Source organism: Pelobates fuscus, chromosome 3 (assembly GCF_036172605.1).
Source record: "Pelobates fuscus isolate aPelFus1 chromosome 3, aPelFus1.pri, whole genome shotgun sequence".
Taxonomy (NCBI): domain Eukaryota; kingdom Metazoa; phylum Chordata; class Amphibia; order Anura; family Pelobatidae; genus Pelobates; species Pelobates fuscus.
The window spans coordinates 334,254,375-334,275,559 of NC_086319.1; the positions used below are offsets into that span (position 1 = coordinate 334,254,375).

Below are 21,185 nucleotides of genomic sequence, written 5' to 3' on the forward strand. Positions count from 1 at the left end.
GCAGTAAATATTGATTTACTTATAACAGGTTGGTTTAATATCAGACCTTACTTTTTACCGTTCTGAGTTTATTACCTATCCATGGTTATTATTGTGTATAAATCTCACAGCTTTCTCTGTAGTACAGATTACTCCATCCTCTTCGGTTGATAGGGTGACCACAGGCTGCTCACCAAACAAAATGCCATTTTACTTTATATTTGTACCCCAATAGGCAAAATGTCTAAATAGAAGTGATTTGCTGCCAAGTTAACCAAGATAATAGAGATTTTGTGGTGAATGGCTTGGGCAAGAAATACAGCTGTGTTTGCAGCACAACTGGTTCAGACAGTTGATCTCAGAGAAAGGAATTGAGTCCCCTGTGGAACATAGCACTGCACATAAGCACCACTCTGGACCCCCTGGCTAATGCACACTAGGGCAAACCTAACAAAACACTATGGATGTCTTGGCAGCCGTACCACTTGTGTGCAGTGCCTACTTTGCAATTCTCAAATACCACACTTGCAGAGGCGTAACTAGAAACTAGGAGGGAGTCAGTTCTCACTCTGACTCCCTCCTCTCTTCCTCCCGCGCGGGCTCTGTGATTGAAGGGAGAAAGTGACAGGGGCAGTCACTTCCTCCCTGCGCTGTTATGTCATCACAGGGGGCCGGTCACTCTGTTAAAGCGCTGCAACACTGACCGGGCCCCCTGATTATACTGCGCGGGCCGGAACACATGGCCGGCAGGCACCCGTTCGCAGTGGTCCGCAGGGCTGCCGGGCCCCCTGGAGTGACGGGCATGGTCGCAGCTGCCACCCATGCGACTGCGGTAGTTCCGCCACTGCACACTTGCTTGATTGACCTTGACTATTACTTGCTACTGGGGCATACCAGATGGTGAAGACCACTTGTGCCACCCTGGAGGAAGTTCGATTATATAATAATAATAACAAAGTATTAAACCAGGAAAGGTACATTCAGATTACTCTGGTTTCCAAGTACGTCCTGGGGATGTTACCTTAGCCCAACATCCAGGGGTTGTTACTATCACCCAATTTAATATCTCTCAGAAGATGTCATATCCTTGTTCTATGGAGTGGGAGTACGCAGAAATTTTGTGCTTGAGAAATGTGCTGACCAGCAGTGGTATTGGAAGGACTGTGAGGATAAAAGAATATGAGACAGCCTCTCAGCAACACTTTCTTCTGAACTTCGTTTCCCATTACTTAGTTTGGTATATATCCACCCAGTTTAGAGTTTTTGTTACTTGACAGGCACACACACACACACACACACACACACAATTCTCTTCACCCCCTCTGTGTAGGATTAAGACGGTCCACCTCCCAGGGGTTGTCTCATTCTTTCCTTCTAACATTTCTTTATACATGATAATCTGGCCCCTAGGGGTTTTCTTCCTGCCCTGTTATTTTTAGCTCTTTTACATTTCTGTTCCTCTTCTTTCGTTTCTCTCTCTGAAAACTTCTAAACTATTTCACACTACCAACATTATGAGAAGCCATGGCCAGCTCAAATATATGATGGATTTAATGAATGTCCCCATTGCTGCCAGATGAATGACTCATAGAAGGGTTCCCCAAGTCTCTACTTTGCCCTTTTTAGTAAGGGTCTCTAACTGTACCCTTTAGTCTAGGGATAGGCATTCTTTAGCACTCCAGATGTTGTGGACTCCATCTTCCCTGATGTTTGCCATCATGTTGGTTGTAAGAGCATTATGGGAGATGTAATCCACATCTGGAGTGCCAAAAGTTGCTAGCTCTAAATCTATCACTGCTCTTTCATTCCTCTTACAGAATTCCTCTACACTTTCCTTTCTTATCTACATTGACCATACATCTATGCTGACCGTGCTCACGTTGAGTTGACCATGTGTAATATTGTGGCTTGATGTAAGTGTGGCTTCGAAGCTCCTGGTTATTGTGTATACCAGATTCCATTCCAAGACATTTGGTGATTTCACTTTAACCCCTTAAGGACACATGACATGTCTGACACGTCATGATTCCCTTTTATTCCATACGTTTGGTCCTTAAGGGGTTAAAAAGGTTTACTTACTTGAATATTTATATACTGGTGCCATATATAGCTTGACGTTACACACCTCTTTGCATTATTAATATACTTCCTTTCGATTGTAATGCTTCTATATATACGGAAAGTTCAAAAGTGACACAGCAGCTTAAACTATACTAAGGTTTTAGTCCGTCCCTTAATTACATGTACTTTTTAAGTCATAGTAAGAACTTCAGTGCCCCCCAGTGGTTGAAGATGCCAATTACATGGACTCCTGTCAAATTCCAAGTCAAGTCAGGTGTGATATCTGTCCTCCAATGCATGTTGGCTCACTGCAATCAGTTTATGTACATTACTCTGCCATATACCATCAACTGATCTGTAATAAAGGGATAGGGATAATGAACTTCCAGTACACCCACGACTACAAATTTAACTTTAATATGGCAAGGATACACAGTAATGCTGCAAACACTAGTGATTAGTTCCTGCAATCAATTTACATCTATTGATATTAAGTATTGATATCTGAATGTGGCATCCATACGTCAGACTGACTCAACGTTGCAAAGATATGTGTATACATCTACATAAACCCTAAACAGCTGTACCTAATAAGATACTGGAAATAACATGCTTAAACAATATGGGCACATGTAACGATTCTGCACATCTGGGATTGATGCCATTTTTAATGTAAGTGATTGAAGTGCATATAAAGCCTTTATAATGCATATAGATGGAGTGATGGATGACACAGGAAATAAAGAAGATAACAATATATTTGATTCTTTTTTTAATTTGCCCTATCCATATTTAGTTTAATTTAGTTTTCCAGGATCCTAAATTTGCTTTTGGATGCTGTCTCTCCCACACCCCCAATCCCAGCCGCTTATTTCTTCACACTTTTTTCCCTTTACCTTGGTTCCACAAATTCTTTAATGAGACACGTCTCCAGCTTGCCTACCCATCATAACAGAATAGGATCCTTCCTTGGTGATCCAGCCACATTGAGGAGATGCAATGCTCTGTCGTGATGTAGCACTCTATACGTCTAATGGCAGACGCTAAATGGTGTGATAATTTCACACCCCCTTCCACCAGAAGAGTATTGACCAATTGGCACAGGAGTCTGACTGTAATTTGTTTAACATTAAAATACACGCAAATGCGAAAGCTCTCTTGAGCTGGCACTCCTGGCCAGATGTCTGGGTTGTCTGTCCTATCGCTGACTGGGCAAATTACAGAGGCAGGTTGCAAAATTTATAAAAGAAGTACAGACCTTGGTTATAAAGGAAAGATTTAAAGGTTGCAATTTCTTACTATAGAAGAGTTTATTTTAAAAGCAAAAGGATGATATGAAAATATGCACTGATCAGCCACAGCATTAAAACCATTGGTAGTTGAAGGGAATAGCATTGATTATATTGTTAATATGACACCTGTCAAGGGGTGGGATATATTAGGCAGTAAGTGAACAGTCAGTTCTTGAATTTCATGTGTTGGAAGCAGAAAAAACTGGCGGTATGGTCTCATCACACAGAGCTACTGTAGCTCAAATTGCTGAAAAACGTTATGCTGGCCATGATAGCTTGCTGGGTATGGGGCTGCATAGCCACAGACCAGTCAGAGTTCCCATGATGACCCATGTCCACCGCTTTCAGTGCAGACGTGAGTGTCAGAACTGCACCATGGAGCAATGGAATAAGGTTGATGGGCAGGTGCATGTGCATTGTTTACCCGGGTAAGAAGTGGCAGCAGGATGCACTATGGGAAGAAGGTAGGCCAGCGAAGGCTTTGTTATCCTCCAGGCAATGTACTGCTGGGAAACCATGTGGATATAAGTTTGACATGTCCCACCTACCTAGAGATTGTTGCAAACCACATACACCCTTTCATGGCAATGGTGTTCCCTGATAGCAGTGGCTTCCTTCAGGAGAATAATAAAATCTGCCACCCTCCAAAAATGGTTTAGAAATGGTTTGAGGAACATGACAAAGAGTTCAAGGTGCTGAATTGGCCTACAAATTCCCAAGAGCTCAATCCGATTGAGCATCGTGGGAGATGCTGGAACAACAAATCCGGTCCATGGAGGCCCACATCTCAACTTGCAGGACTTAAAGGATCTGTTGCTAATTTCTTGGTGCCAGATACTACAGAACATGTTCAGAGGTCTTGTGAAGTCAATCAGAGCTTTCTTGGAAACAAGAGAGAGACCTGCATGATATTAGGCAGGTGGTTTTAATGTTGTGGCTGATCAGTGTATGCAGGCTAGTAATACAAGTTCTCTATTGATCTGTTCTTTAAAAGAGTTGTATAAAAGACATCAAAAAAGGTCATGCAATGTGAATGGAGAAAATGAGATTTCACTTACAACAGCACAAAGTGATCTTTAACCCCTTAAGGACCAAAGTTCTGGAATAAAAGGGAATCATGACATGTCACACATGTCATGTGTCCTTAAGGGGTTAAAGTAAAATGTATTGCAACATGGAATTCTGTGCCAGTAGGATTGAACTGAATTATTTTCTTCAGACAGTGCTATAACATTCAATATGGACATTAAAATATATTTTTCCTTCATGAGCCAGAAAATATTAATCTCTTTTTGTAGCCAAATTGTAAACTACTTCAGTGTGTTATTATTGCTTTATTTAGCGACAGCAGCAACTTAAGGGATGTGTGAAAGGCATATACCTGTATCACGTAAATGACCGTAACAATAATTACTGTTAAAAGTTTACTCAAACAAAAAAACTGTGTTTTAGGAAGAAGATATTTTTGGCTCAAAAAAAAAAAAAAAAGGAAAAAGGAATAATAGCTAAAATTCTCCTTTCTTCCACGGACTGAGGCCAATTTCTCCCACAGCTTGATCCTCCTCTTCTGACATAACTCCACCTTGCTGGAGTGGGATGGAAGTCAGAGGAAGACAAGGGAAACATTTGGGGTGGGGGGAGTGCATTCATTGGGCATGCTAATGACAAATGTCAAATAAGCAAAGAATTCACATTAGCCAGCCTGGAACTTTTATTCGAGGCTGGCTAACGACGCCCCAACGACGCTGAGTTACACATCTGGCAGCAGAGTGATTAAACTCTGTATGTGCTGCATGAGCAAAAACAGTACACACACACACACACACACACACAGAGTCCAGGCACCATGACTTCATATCAGAGAAGTGGTTATGGTGCTTGGAATAAACCTTTAATTACGGTTAACCCAATGATTATACATAGCCAAGATAATCCAAGTCAAGAGTCAGAGACAACCCAATAAATGCTACAAAAATGAAATATTTATTTTGAAAGGAGTCATGATGACTGGAAACAAATTGCATTATATTGTTTCTGCATACAAAGGCAATGTATACAATGCATTCATATCTATTGTAAAATGTGAAAACAACGCATTGCTAAAAAATTAAAAAAACTGAATATTTGACATCACAGCTTACAGTGTAAAATACAAGAATGATACCATTTTACTATGCAAGATAATAAGTCATTAAATATAAAAAATGTTTATTTATCAAGCACATTGTAATTCTAAGTTTAATACCGGTTTGTTCAGAGCAGCTAATCATAATGTAGAAACACAAGTTAATCTCAGAATACAGCTATGCTTTTCCAGCATTCAAATGAATTGACAGGAAGGACATAAGGAGACATTGTTAGTGGTCTTTATTCACTTTAACTAATTTCTAAGTAATTTTCATAATTAAAACTAGTTTGATATATATATACGCACACAACATATTGGGGGGGGGGGGGGGGGGGGAGAGAGAGACAGCCACTAGAGGCTGGATTAACCCTTCAACTGCAGGGTTAAAAATAGGGGGACTAGGCACCCAGACCCATTCATTGAGCTGAAGTGGTCTTGGTGCCTATAGTGGTCACTATAGGGTCAGGATCACAAACATGTCTTCCTGTCCCTGTAGTGTTAAAGCCACCGTCTAGCCCCCTATGCCCCCCACCTGCCCGTGCCTCCCTAAATCTAGTAAAATCTTACTTTTATTCTAGTCTGCAGCAGCTGCCTCTAATCTGGGTACTTGGCTGACATCATCAGAAGTCATTCTCAGAGCCAATCACAATGCTTTACCATAGGATTGGCTGAGACTGTCAAGGAGGCAGATCAGGGGCAGAACCAGCACAAGTCAAACACAGCCCTGGCCAATCACCGTTTCCTCATAGAGATGCACTGAATCAATGCATCTCTATGAGGAAAGTTCAGTGTCTCCATGCAGAGGGTGGATAAGCTGAATGGCAGTGCTGCCCCAGGAAGCACATTTAGTAGCCATCTGAGGAGTGGCCAGTGGAGTTATCACTAGGCTGTAATGTAAACACTGCATTTTCTCTGAAACCACAGTGTTTATGCAAAAAGCCTGACGGAATGATTCTACTCACCAGAACAAATATAATAAGATGTAGTTATTCTGGTGACTATAGTGTCCCTTTACATTTGAAATTCACTTTCAATTTACTCTGAATGCTCACTTAAAAGGGACATTCTAGGCACCCAGACCACTTCAGCTCATTGAAGTGATCTGGGTGCATAGCCCCAGATCCCTTAACCCTGCAAAGGTACTGCAGTGTTTAGTAAATTGCAATAATTGCCTTTGAGGGTTAACTCCACCTCTAGTTGCTGTCTACCAGCCAGCCACTACAGGTACTTCCTGGGGCGTTAGGTCGCTATGCAGGAGGACATCCAGCATTGTGTAAAACCCCATAGGAAAGCATATGCAGGGGTGTTGGCAGAGCCTGAACCAACGCAGAGGGACATTGGAGCTGGACTCATATAAATGACAGGAGGAATTTTAACCCCTTCTGCACCATGGGAGGGAGGGGGCGTGACGGAACAACTTTGTTTTCCTGGCACTATAGTTTCCCTTTAAGTAAATAACCCTGTTAGTGTTTAATTATCTATCGATTTTGCTTCTGTGATCTCTATGGCAATAAAAAATATATTTTCTTTTGCTCTAATTGTTAATAAAGTGTTAACACAATTACACAGTAAAACCACATCTGGGCTTGGTTTTAATGGAATGCTAAAAACTTCTGAATTTTCCAAAGTCATTTATGTCCTCAGTGTTTGGATCCCGGGAGAGCCCCACAATATGTGCAGCATTGCAGCGTTGTGCCAATGTGTGTATTATATTGCCAGCACATATTCATTATAATATGGGGATATTTTATTTCATTTTCTTTGCAACGCAATATCACTGGTATTGATTTTTTAGATTTTCTGCTACATTTAAACTGTTTATTATTTTCTCTGCCAAAAGTAATTATATAACACAACCTGAATGGTTAGCCAGCAATTTTTAAAGTACACTATAATTACTTACATGGAACCTCTCCGCAAATTAAAACATTAGCTTGCCTTTTGGAAAACTGATAGGTCAACTATTTTTTTTTAATATCTGGACTATTTGTTTTTTAAAATGCAATGGCTCCTGATATAAAACCGCATTTGTCAACCATTTTAATTAATTATCACTTGTAAGAAATTACCAGAGCCTTGTATTTCCTCTTAATAAAATAGCAATGGTTTCCTAATGAATATCCTTAACAAGTATAATAGGTCCATTGGGATAATTAGGTAACCTAAAAGTCATGTTTTATTATAGGAAAGAATACTTTGTAACAATTAAATATGTTTATAAGTGTTTACACACCTTCAAAGCTTTCTGCTAAATTGGAGCCTGAACGTATAGGCCAATTGGAGACATTGCCAACTTAGCTATTTCTCATCATTTTGACATAAAATGTGCCATTTCTCCCTGATTTATTTAATAACCCCTCTGACAAAACTTCAAATATTTGAAATTTCCGATTCCGATTTAATTCTGCATGTAATTGTCACTTCTACATATAGTCACTTTAATTCTGCAGTCATTTTATTTAGGCGTAACTTGTATTTGAAAATGTTTTCTCCATTTAATGTATGTTTAATGCTTATCAAAGCACTCAAAGCACTAGGATAATTTTTATAAGTTTTTTTAATTAGATGGGAGATCTGAACAAGGAAAATACTGCTTCTTTTAAAAACTATAGTACCAAATTATTCTCTCCCTTTTCTTCCTGACATGATTTACCGTGAGAGGTGATCAATAAAGGAAAGATCGTTATATTCTTGCACTGATGATCAATGCTTCTTCATGCGTTACTGACCAATTATGAAATATGAATCTGAATTTCGTTTAACATGCATTGCTCCAGCTGGTTGTGTACAGTACATTACAAAGCAAGCTAATGTTCTTCAAGATGATAATAAAAGGTTGGGGTTTATAAATTTGCAGCAGGAAATATGTTTTATAACACACATATGGACACCTCCAATACATACAAAGTCTGATGCTCTGAGCATCGCAATTTAAAAGCCGTCATACATATATTGTATCAATGTATCATTGTTTTGCAAATGAAGTTCTTGATGACCAGTCTCTAGTTTAAATGCCGGGTTCTTTAAAATTGTAATATATAGAGACAGAAAGTCACCTAATCTGTGACCTCAACCTCAAAACAAGATTTCAAAATGTGTGTAGAAATGACATATTGTTCAGCCTTTTATCTTACAGAGCACAGATTTCCCCAACCATATACATCAAATATTGACTTTTACGTGGAAATGTTCCCATAAACAATGAACTTTGTAGCACCAAACAATATTAACTTAACAGGTACGGAATAATTTTCGTATCCAACTGGTTACATGTATTACAGGTTAGGAAAGTATAATATATGCTGTGTATCCATTAGTAACATATCCTTTAGATAAATAGAAATTGTAGACATATACACTTAATATGGCAATGAAAACCCTAGCACCAATGTTTGTTTGTACCCTGTTATACAAGTGAAAAATAACGGTTTATAAGCATGGCCACAAACCGTGACACCATTAATGATCCCAAATATTACATAACCGTTTGCTATTCACAATAACGCTGTTATTGTTATTAATATATTTTTCATGCAGATTATATATTCTTATTCAGTGTGTGCAAAAGGATAGTGAGATGAAAAAAAACAAAACAACGTAAGTTCTACAGTCCAGCCATATCCCTACTTTGTATGGTATGTTTTGTATGGTAGGGGAAAAAAAGTTATTATTAAGAAAATCTTGGTAGTCAATAACTGTTTTTATCACGGTTGTCAAACTCCAGTCTACCAGATGGTGGTGAAATACAAATCCCCAAATTCCTTAAATGAAATAGATAGGCATAGAATTATGAGAATTGTAGTTTGTATGTTGGAGTTTGTCAATCCTGGTTTGTATTAAAGGTCACTCCGAGTAAATCATCTCAGGATATGATATTACTTCGGTAGTGAAGGGGTTAATGCCTGAACGGTTATGCCATTAAAAAAAAACATCATGGTAGGGAGTCTATATCAGAATCCGATAGACAGTTATCATTCCAAAATAAAATTTGCGTTGCAGTTAAAGGTTTCACCTTCACAGTAATATTTTTGGAGTGTTGATGTCTGTTAACACATGATTTAATTCTTCCTAGTTAAGAATCGGACAATCAGTATAGATTAGATAAAATTTACAATTCAATTTGGATTAAATAAAGACTTTTTCTTTGCATTCTACACAAGGAAACATTTGGGAACATATGTAAATCACACAGTTCACCTAGATACCAACCAAGATTTTTGTTCCGTAATGAATCAGTCAGAAACTTTCGGCAAGGTAGTTTTTAGGGAGCCTCTAAGATATAAAGAAAATGGACCATACAATAATAAATTGATAAATAGTGCACACCTATCTAGAATAACCCAGCTAATCTCATTTCATTGTGTTGCAATGTATTGATGCTTTCCTGGACACATGCTAATGATGAGTGCATGAAAAGCACTGCCCTCGAGTATGTACAATTCATATGATACTGGAAGGAAGTAAAGGTTTTAATCAAGGAAGTATTCCAAAAGAATTTTAGCACATACCTGCTATATACTACTTGGGCAGAACATGTGATATGTATTATGCGAATCCAACAAAAACGGTGTATCCAGATTACATATTTTTAGTGTTACGTTCAGTTTAGGAGACAGGGGAAAAAACATATATTGATTTATGATGTTCATCTGGGTTTTATTTACTTCTGCTATCCTAATCCATCAATCAGTACCTACGGGTAATGACAGACTTTTCTACAGATCAATCATGTGTGAGAAGGAGAGGATGATGGAATATAACTAGCTTGAGCTGCTGAGATAGGGATCATTTGAGGCTGCAATATATCTTTCACAAAACACAGTCAGCATTATGGATTCAAATCTAAATGCCACTGGCCGGATTAGCAAAAATAGTATGGTAATGTCTGGGGGCATTCGGATGGAAAATCCAGAAATTGTTCACAAGATCATATCTTTTATATAGGATTCACAAATGAAAATGACTGATTTTAGACACCAGATTATACTAAATGATACTTGCTCAAAAGAATTTGCCTTTGTTAAATATAAGAGCTGCAAATCTTCTTTGATTATTTTAGTCAAATGCTGTCCATCCACACCAAATATGAACCTTTTGAATAATCCTGAGTTTCATGCTAGCCACACGCTCTTTGCTCCCCCCTGTCCCCAAATAATGCTTATTCTTTCCAGACACACTTCAAACTGGATTTTTGCCTTCTTTTCGATCGACAGTAAATACAGAAGGTAACTTGACGGACCCATGACTATTTTTAGCCTATGTAACTATGTAAGCTTATGACAACTCGAAGGTGTTTTAAACATGAATAAAACCCCTTGTGGATTATTCACTAAACACCAAACTGTAGTGAATGAAAACCAAATTGTAATATGTAGTCAAAAGTAGCAGAGCTGGAAAAATTCTCAATCTCTCCTAAATTCAACACTTGGCTACTTTAGCCTAACTTTTGCAATTTGGTTTTTAATTTAATATCAGCAATACTAACTGATACATTGAACTCGGCCAGGGTCATCATAAGACAGCCAAGCTGTAATTGGTTTAGCAAACTGCAGGTCATTTGTTTTAGGAACAGCATTATCCTGCAACATACAAATAAATCAAATGGAAATCGCCAGACTCCAAAAGGATGGATCCAAAGCCGAATTTTCCCTTCCTCCCGGATGCTCATGATTTTGTATTCCTTTTAGAGGAGTAAAATAAAGGTATATATAAATTGAATAATGAGCAGAGACTTATTTTTGGCATCTGGCAATTCATTTGATTGATCAGTATCTGGAGGTTAAGACTTCACGCCAAGCCTCCTCAGGATTTTCAACTTCCACAGGCATCAGGTATGTAAAATGTATTAATGCTTTCATTTTACATTTAAGCCTTGCTAGCAAATATTTCCTGTATATATGTGTCCTATTACATACAAATTCATGTACAAAGTCGTTAGCATGCTAACATGATGCGGAGATGCATGTAAGACAAAGAGGGTTATGTATAAAAAGCATCAGGTTCACTTTTTAGTCTGTTTTCTGGCACTTTCCCTATTTAAGCCCTATTTATTCAACATTTATTAAGCCTCAATATTCCTTACTGGATCTCTTCCATTTAAAACACGTTTATCCACCATTGTCAGAGTGGCGGGTTTTCTGTAACGGTAAGGATCTTTCACCTTTGTCCTTTTTCATTCAATGATGTATAAAAAGTCCTTCAAGTTGCGAATACGCCTTTTTTCCTGCTCGTAATAATACTCATTCATAAAACGTAAACAATGTTAAAATCAACAGGAAAAAAATTCCAACAGAGGTATTAAAAAGTAGAAAAGAAATAATATTTTGGTATACTACAAAAAAAGAGGGGGGGGAAAAAAAGACGGTATAGTGTAGCAGTTTTATACATAAGAAAATGGAACGTGCGCAAACATGAGTGAACGTGATACTTTTAGTACATAACCCTCAAGTGTCAAGTGTTCAACTACTTCTTCCATTAATAAAAATCAAGGTCATATGACATCACTTGGCAACATTAACATCAGTAAAGTGACGGGAGGGAATCTGTGAGTCACTGATTTCTGTAGGGGACCATGCATCTGACATCACAAGAAAACAGTTACTCTTTAAACGTGACAAGGATCAATGCAGGTTTTAGGGAAACATTATTTTCCTCAGAGTTTCCCAGTCCTTGGCTTGTCCAAGGGTAAAGTATTTGGAGTACAAGAAGAGACGTCTGGAAAAACTGCATTTGTATTAGTGCATCTTTCACAGTCAGGTGTAGTGCATTTCACCTGCTCTACCTGATGTTTGGCAGTTCCCATTGATCTATTGGTGATCTCTTTCAATTCGCCTTTGACGAACTGTAGAAAGAAAGAGAAAGCAATAGGGTATAATTATAGACTGGCAACACTGCTTATTCATCGATAATCAAATTGTAGAGAACTGAGAATAAGTTTGAAACGTTTATGCTAAAATAACTGACTGGGAACATTTTCTCCAACAAAATTGAATAGTCAACGCAGCATGACTATTTCAGATTATAGTTTGTAACTCAATTCACTATTAGGTAAATAACCCCCTCAGTAATGTCCCTAGTGATTTCCTGCTTGCCATTAGCTGGCACAGAATTATAGCAATTAGGAAAATATATGGTCTCCAAAATATTGGTGTAGAGTAGACTATGGACATAACTGTTGCGTGCTACTGGATAGGTAAAGAATCGAGTAAATGCATTACATGGGACTGGATATGATCAAAAATCAATAAACCTAGAACAATTAACAATAATAATTATAAACAGAGCTGCTATAAAGAAGGATTGAAGTTCTGTTTTTTAGAATTGGCTTTGATCAGAAGAGAAAATTAAGAGCTAATCTGGGTAATGCCAACAGGTGTGGGGCTGATAACAGTTACCACCCCTTCCAGCCAGGACCCTTCCAAAACAGAACTCCACATACCATATAATCCCGAGCAAATGGGATATTGGGAACTCACATTGGCTCTGCCTGCTAGGTGACGTTGGAGCACCAGGGGGGAGTAGACAGTACTTATTGGTCGTGCAAAAGCTTCCTCTGTGACACTACCTTCTACAGATTCCACTTTATTCCAAAAATCTATCTTCCATAGTCCCCATTTTGCATTTTGGGCATGTAATGGTGACTGAGTCCTGAATGGTGAACCAGGAGGTGAAGCCATGAAAAAGGTTTGGTTGTGGTAAGTACATCTATCTTTCCCCTCTCCTCTTGGGGCATCACAGTGTAAGCAGAGAGTACCTCAAATATGAATACAACTAGCATGTGTCAATGAGACTCGCAAGTCTCTGTGGTAGTAGCATAATATAAAAATAAACAGAATCAGTACGGGCAGCATGCCCATCAAGCCGAACCCTGTTTATATACCGTTAGCACTGATAAGTTAAAGTTTTCCTTTTATTTAAACTATCATAAAAATACAGTTTGCTCTGGTTTTGCATCAGTAAGTTATATTACCAAACACATAATGTCACTATTATTTTCCAGCAGGCTTGGAAGGAAGTGTTCATTTAAACATCTTGATTAGAAGACCAATATTAAACAAAGCAGCAATCTAACACAAGTTTAAAGAGTAACCGCGAATACCATAGCAGCTTTGTAAAATTGCAGTGGTGATGGTACATAGAGTACTTTGCACCCACTCTCATGAGAGCAGCTTATCAGTAACCAATTTATACAAATGCACCCTTGGCTGTAGTGGTTATGGTGCTTGAAGTATTACTTTAAAAAAAGCACATTTAAGACACGTTTTATTTAAAGACTATTACCAGAAGGCCAATGTGAATGGCAACATTCACATGAGGATTACTTAAACTACAAAATAAAGAATTTTGGTCTAATTGTTGCTATTCCATTGAAATGATTGATCATTGTTTGATAAACAAACCCCTATAAATGTCCCCCTCTTTGAGGACGTACCTTTTACTCAGTCATTTCTCTGCTTTCTCACCTCCTATATCTGCTAACTTTTTTTAAACCATGTAATACATATAAAACAGCAATTTGCATAAATTAATTAATCTATACACAAGAAAAATGTCAGCTCACAGTACACAAGGAGGAACGAGCAACTCTTGTTCTGCAACCCACTAGCCAAATCTCTTACAGCCTCCACTACCCACAGAGACTGGAATAAAATGTAACCCTATCAGTGCCAAGTAAGATGATCAGTGCCATAATTCCATGTTCTGACATTGAAATGGTTTAAACAAAAATGCTCATGTCATCTCCAAACCATTACAAATAGACTCTTCAAAACATGTTTCCATTAGTATATTCCCTAGTAACCTTCCTTTCTGCTCTAGAGCTATTCATGACTTGACGGAAAAATTAATTTCTCCGTCAGAATTTGTGCAGAGGGGTGATAAATGAAGTCATCGCCTGTCCTCCCACATTGCGCAGGAGTGTGCATTGATTAATGTGTTCAGGGCCATTGAGTAGCACCCAGGATGGCGAAAACAAAGGGAGCATATTAAGTACATAGTGTGGTGTATGTACAGATTGTAATGGCAGCCGGCTATGTCTTTTGACATACAGACAAAAAGCTAATTTTCGACTGGTATTTTGCAGATTCCTAAAAATGTCAGTCTTCCTTATAAATCCATGATGTATCATGTATGGCAGTTTTGCGTGATTTATTGTTTATCATAGCTACTGTATGTTATCAAATGATACCTGTGGTTTCTAACAGCAGCATTACTCCTTCAGATCTATGCTATAAAATACTTTTACATGAAAAACACATCAGCCCTCAAATAGTTATATTAATGAATAGAAATGCTGTTTTTACAGACAATCATGCCACTGCCTCACCATATGTTATTATTATTATTATTGGTATTTATATAGCGCCAACTTATTCCGCAGCGCTTTACAATATTATGGAAGGGGGAAATTTAACAATATGAGGGACAACTACAAAATGATACAGGAAAAATAGGTAGATGAGGACCCTGCTAAGATGAGCTTACAGTCTATTGGAGTAGAGAATAAGGACATAATAGGGAGGGCATAAAGGTCACCTCCAGAGTGGAGAGACCGAGTAGGGACATACCTACGAATCAGAGTTATGAGCAGAGCAGCTTCACGAGGGTATATAATTCACTGACAGAGTTATTTACTAAAGTGAGAATTGTTAACCTTAACCCTAAGCATCCCCTAACTCTAGGCACCTCTTACCTTATCCCTAAACACTCACTGTTAATAAACACAGCCTAGCCCTAAACACAGTCTAATTCTCTTCTCCCTGCAGCTTATGTGCTTATTATAGACCAGTAAGCAGTGTTGGGGGTATAACTTCCGTTTTAATTAATTAATGGTTGCTCTCTCTCATCACTGCACTTTGAATAGATTCAACGTCAGCAGAGGGAGTATAATAAACAAGTACCAGCTATATTACTCCCTGCCCATCGGAGCTCATAATGGAAAGTTGTAATTACTAATCCAACGTCACTCACACAATGAAGCCCTACAGCATGTGGTTTGTGCTTGCTACATAATCAAAAGCAGACTGTCCGAGCCTTATTTTATCTTTTCAATACTGTGGTTATGCACACTCTGAGAACTAGTTACTGCTGGTATGGTACTCGAGCATCATGGCAACAACGTGGTACAATTTGTATATGACTTTTTATGGTACTTTTACAACAACACGTGATCCAATGGTGAGAGAAGAATTGAACTCAAAAACTTTACTATAACTAGTATAATAGTGGATTAAAGGGACACTATAGGCACCCAAACCACTTCAGCTTATAGAAGTTGTCTGGGTGCAGTGCCCCAGGTCCCTTAACCCTACAAAGGTAATTACTGCAGTTTTTAACAAACTGCAATAATTACCTTTGAGGGTTAATGCCACCTCTAATGGCTGCTTACCAGACAGCCACTAGCGGGACTTCTGGGTCGTTAAGCAACTATTGGTTGCCTATGTGACGCTGGACGTTCTCAAGCTATGCATGAGGACATCCAGCATTATGTAAAGTCCCATAGGAAAGCATTTTAACCCCTTCCGCACCATGGTGGGGGAGGGGGAGGAACCTGATGGAGGGGGGTATAGTAGGGAGCTATGGCTCCAGGAAAGCAACTTTGTTTTCCTGGCACTATAGTTTGCCATTAAGTGCAAATACTAGAACAAAAATGATGTATTCTATTAACATTTTGTATTTCAGTATTATGCAACGGTCAATCTTGTTTGCTTTCTCCGTAAAACAGATTATCCATTCCATGAGTGTCAAATAACTGCCAAATATAATTAAGAAAGAGAAGATATGGTTCTGTGCTCTTCACTAAAATTAGATTTGGAACGATTAGAGAGGGAATATTCACTTCTTCCCTCTTACACAATCTAGAAATATATTGCAGCTGAGTCACATAGGGCTGAGGTTACAATTTTTGGCCAAGAACAGGAGAATTAGCATATGCCAAAAAGACAGTTTAATAATCTCTGCTAAGTCTCAATATAGCAGACTGTGTGCTGTAATACTGATCTGGTCAGTCAGTGAATGACTGTTTCTGTACCGACCTATGGCTGTTCAAGACACTCGGGCGATATACACGCATTATTTTAATAAGTACCTGTGAGTTCCCACTTTTAAAATTTTATTTATTTATAATATATTTTACCAGGAAGGAAACATTGAGATTTCTCTTTTTTTTCCAAATATGTCTGCGATATTAAGCAAAGTGAGTCAAAATCAGGTACTAGCTAAATTTCCATTGAACAATAGATTAGCAGGTGCACCTATATAACACATGTTACATGCTTGGGACTATTACATAACAACAATGGTAAAATTAATGTGAGATAAAGCCCCGTACATGTATTTTGGAGGTTTATGACTTTTAAAGGGATACTATAGGCACCCAGACCACTTCAGCTCATTGAAGTGGACTGGGTGCAATATCCCTGTCCCCTTAATCCTGCAAAGTAAAACATTGCAGTTTTCGAGAAAATGCAATGTTTACATTGCAGTACTAAGACAGCCTCTAGTGGCTGTCTACCAGACAGTCACTAGAGCCGCCTCCGAGAGTCCAACGAATTTAGGTCGCCTAAATGACTGTTAACTGACTTTTGCTGGCTGTTAACGGATGTTTGGTCCGGTAACGGACGCTGGAAGTCCTCATGCTCTGCATGAAGACATCCAGGAACAGTAAAATCCCCAATAGGAAGCGTTGATTAAATGCTTTCCTATGGGGAGGGCCTAATGCGCTTGCTGCGCATGCGCAATAGGTCGCCCAGTCGGATGACATCGGAAGAGGCGGATCGCTGACCCAGGGCCGAGGGACATCGGCGCTGGAATCGGGTGAGTAAATAAAGGGTTTTTTAACCCATTATGTGCTGTGGGGTCGCAAGGGAACGGGAACCAGAGGGCACTATAGTGTTAGGAATGAGATGTATAAGAGGAGACCACAGACAAACAAACTTTCTCTATCAAATAATAAAGTTTATACATTTTTGTTCCACTTTGCGGTGTAGTAATGGGTAATTTAAGATCACAATTATTTGTCAAGCTTATCTATGTTGTGGTATTGAATGATTCACAGAAACATTCTATCACAGCATAGTGGTGATGATAAAACAAATCAAGGAATTTATGTATTTGGTTAGCAGTTATCTCTCACCTAAGTCATTATTCTTTGTGATTGCTGTTGCTACCCTAGTCCTGGGACCCTGTTGCGTAAATTGATATCCAAATTTAAGAATTGCAGAGTTCTCCTCCAGCATCTGAGCTATTTCCATCTCCACGACGGTCCCCAGCTGCTGCCTCTGGTGAAACAAAAATGTATATAGGATTTTATCTCTGTGGTTCTCCGATCCATAAAATGCTGGAAACTTTACTCCACATTTACCTGGTTGGCAATCTTGATCTCTGTGATGGTCCTGTTCTCTTTAAGAGCGTCGACAAGGGCCATTATTCCAATTCCAGTTATAAAGTTTGATTCTACATTAAGGCTCCTCAATGTTTTGTTCACTTTCAGCATATCTGCAAAGGCCTTCGGAAGGCAAATCATATTTGAAGTGAATTACAAGGACGTCAGACATAAAATGATAAATATACAATTCTTTTAATTCCTAAAAAAAAAAGCAGACATGCGGACTGGTTTAAAAAATAGATTTTATCATCACTTTAGATTTACTGCATAAGATATGCTCACTGATTCATGTTTTCTGGCTTCTTCTCAACTTTGCTACCTTCTATATTACACAAGTCACGCCATACATAGCATCTCACCAATATAACAAAGGTCCGTTCCTTCTATAAACATAACATTAGATGGCCTATACCAGGGCTGGAGATTTTCCCTAAAATATAGGAGACAGTGCTAATATTTATTAACAACTTAAGGAAGTTAGCAGCTGCAAAGCACTGAACTACATGTCCCCTAAATTCCTGGGCAGGGTTTTATTAGACATGCTCTGTTTCATTTGAACAAATGCACAATGATTGGCCGAGCCGCTTCCAGGTTTGGTACTATCACCGAGTACTTGCAGCAAATGTGTGGGATTGAGGATTAAAGCTCAATGAGCAATTGCAGAAAGCACGTGGAATTATTTGGCATATTTATAATAAATTAAATAAATAAAGACCAATTCCAGTCTGAAGTATCCCTCCGAGCCACTCTCTCACACCTACCTAATTAACCACACATATACATATATAGACATACAATAAGCGACTTATTACAATAAAGGCCAATGATACACATATATACAGAAATCCAAACATTAATGAGTCGTACACATTTGCCGTAGAATGAATTGCTCCTCTCCTCCTCATTTTGCTCACTACTGCTGGTATGGAAGAGAGAAAGGAGTTCTTGAGATCAGCACGGACGTTGGTGCTTGGTGGACACAAGTTTGTCTTTTCATTCTGATGTAACAGAGAAAGATTCAGGGTTCAACCTGCGGGGCATTTTCACTGTGTGACTGACAGTGCTAGCAGAATGTGATGTCATATCACTTCCCAGTGCTAGACAGGATGTGATGTCATATCACTTCCCATCACTACTCAGCATGTGACTCAAAATAGGAAAGTTATCCCAGATGATGACTCCTTAGCATGCTATGGGCTGTTCAATGGAGATATTTTGATCTCCTCTGGCCATAAGGAAAATAATTTTGTGTCACCATGATAACCTGGTATTTTGGATTTATCGAACCATGGCATCCAGGTAAAAGGGGCTATAAAGCGGTTTATATCACTTTTGGATCAGTTAACGGTAAGATTACTAAAAAAAGATGTCCCTGAAAATATATATTTTAATTCCTAGTTTCTTAACTTTCATTTTGATCTACACTGCACAGGCTCTACCCAACTACCTAATGACATCACATGAGAAATCTAGCTTGTTCATTTAGCCATCCATATATATTTTACGGAATAAGTACTGCGCTTTGAGTGGGTCAGAGAATTGCATGTGTGATCGTGTGTGATCGAGACTGACTTGAACTATGTGAGCAATTTCAGGCTATCCATATACCCATGGGAGACAAGGTCATCAAGAATGGGTTACATCAGGAATAGGTCTGAAGTTAGACTCTGTAAGTTACATATTTAAGAAATGCCATGAAGAACCTTAAACAATGAAAAGTTAAAGGGACACTATAGTCACCTGAACAACTTTAGCTTAATGAAGCAGTTTTGGTGTATAGAACATGCCCCTGCAGCATCACTGCTCAATCCTCTGCCATTTAGGAGTTAAATCCCTATGTTTATGAACCCTAGTCACACCTCCCTGCATGTGACTTGCACAGCCTTCCATAAACACTTCCTGTAAAGAGAGCCCTATTTAGGCTTTCTTATCCCCTGCTATGTTAATAGCTTGCTAGACCCTGCAAGAGCCTCCTGTATGTGATTAAATTTCAATTGAGAGATTGAGATACAATTATTTAAGGTAAATTACATCTGTTTGAAAGTGAAACCAGTTATTTTTTCATGCAGGCTCTGTCAATCATAGCCAGGGGAGGTGTGGCTAGGGCTGCATAAACAGAAACAAAGTGATTTAACTCCTAAATGACAGTGAATTGAGCAGTGAAATTGCAGGGGAATGATCTATACACTAAAACAGCTTTATTTAGCTAAAGTAATTTAGGTGACTATAGTGTTCCTTTAAGCTATGTTTTTATTTGATCAGTTTCATATAGCTAAAACATTTTGCATGTTGAATCATTTGATTTTATATCCAAAAATCAAAGATTTATTTAGTTTTCTTTTAACATGAAAGTATATTTTAGAAAAGTGTGAAGGACAACTATCACCGTAAAAATATGTTTTAATGTAAAACTTTCATCAAGTTTTGAAATAATTTTTTTTTAATTTTTTTTTTTATTAAGTATATGTAAAAAATAGGAAAATCTCATCCCTCTCTTTAGTATATGCAGGAACCTTCAGCCATATACATACACCTTGGGTCTGACATTGTTTGAAAATTGACCGTCTCTGTGGTCTTCTCTGTTTCTGTGCAGGGAGTGAAGAAGGGAAGACTATAGAGACGAATGGTCAGAATTCAAACACTGTATGACCAAGGATTCAGTCATATACTAATACTATTATCTATTTCTTTATTATCTAGGAAATGATGTACTGTATTTTAAATGATGAAAAATCAATGTATTATTACATGACCATTTTAAATGACCTAAAACTCTCCTTTTCCATAGCTCTTGATGGTGAATACAGTGCACACTACACTCACTATGGTTTTCATATAAGGCAAGAGATGAGGCGACGTATGACAAAGGCAATTACAAGGAAGAGAAGCCACTCACAAAACTTCCAGTATGTCAACCAAGAAAAACCTCCAACATATATTCCACAGAAATGAATTCTAAGCATTAACATATGGGTTTATTTCATTGACATCATTCATGTGACTACTTACAATGGCTACTGGGTCATTGCTCCTCGTGGCTGCCAGGCTAAATCCTTTTACATGGGTGTTTGTTTCCAAAGCCTTTGCAAAATCCCTGAGTGTTGGGATTGGTATGTTCTACATGTTAAAGAAAAAGGTGGAAAACAAACATTTTATCACATGAAAAATATTATATATAAATAAAACCAACTTAACTTGCAGAGGTAAAAAGCATTTTTAATAACTATTTACACCTCAAAACATCTTTGTTTTTTTTACATGTCTGTTAATCATGTAGTCATGCATCAATGTGGCATGTTATGTAAAATTATAAATGTGAGGCACTCCTGCCATTATTCTA

General features: G+C 38.3%; 1 protein-coding gene across 2 annotated transcripts in view; it reads right to left on the reverse strand.

The window, feature by feature from the left end:
- Positions 1 to 11,201: 11,201 nt before the first annotated feature.
- Positions 11,202 to 21,185, reverse strand: part of LOC134603254 (tropomodulin-2-like) — an 81,538-nt gene continuing 71,554 nt past the window's right edge. Inside the window, exons 7-10 of one of the 2 annotated variants that reach the window (XM_063449044.1) lie at positions 20,855 to 20,962; positions 17,822 to 17,965; positions 17,594 to 17,738; positions 12,187 to 12,301 (exon numbers count right to left, since the gene is read on the reverse strand). In XM_063449044.1, the coding sequence (XP_063305114.1) occupies positions 12,267 to 12,301; positions 17,594 to 17,738; positions 17,822 to 17,965; positions 20,855 to 20,962 (432 nt within the window). In that variant the 3' untranslated portion in view covers positions 12,187 to 12,266. Of the gene's footprint in view, positions 12,302 to 17,593; positions 17,739 to 17,821; positions 17,966 to 20,854; positions 20,963 to 21,185 lie in introns of both variants that reach the window. The other variant, XM_063449045.1, reaches the window with a different exon arrangement.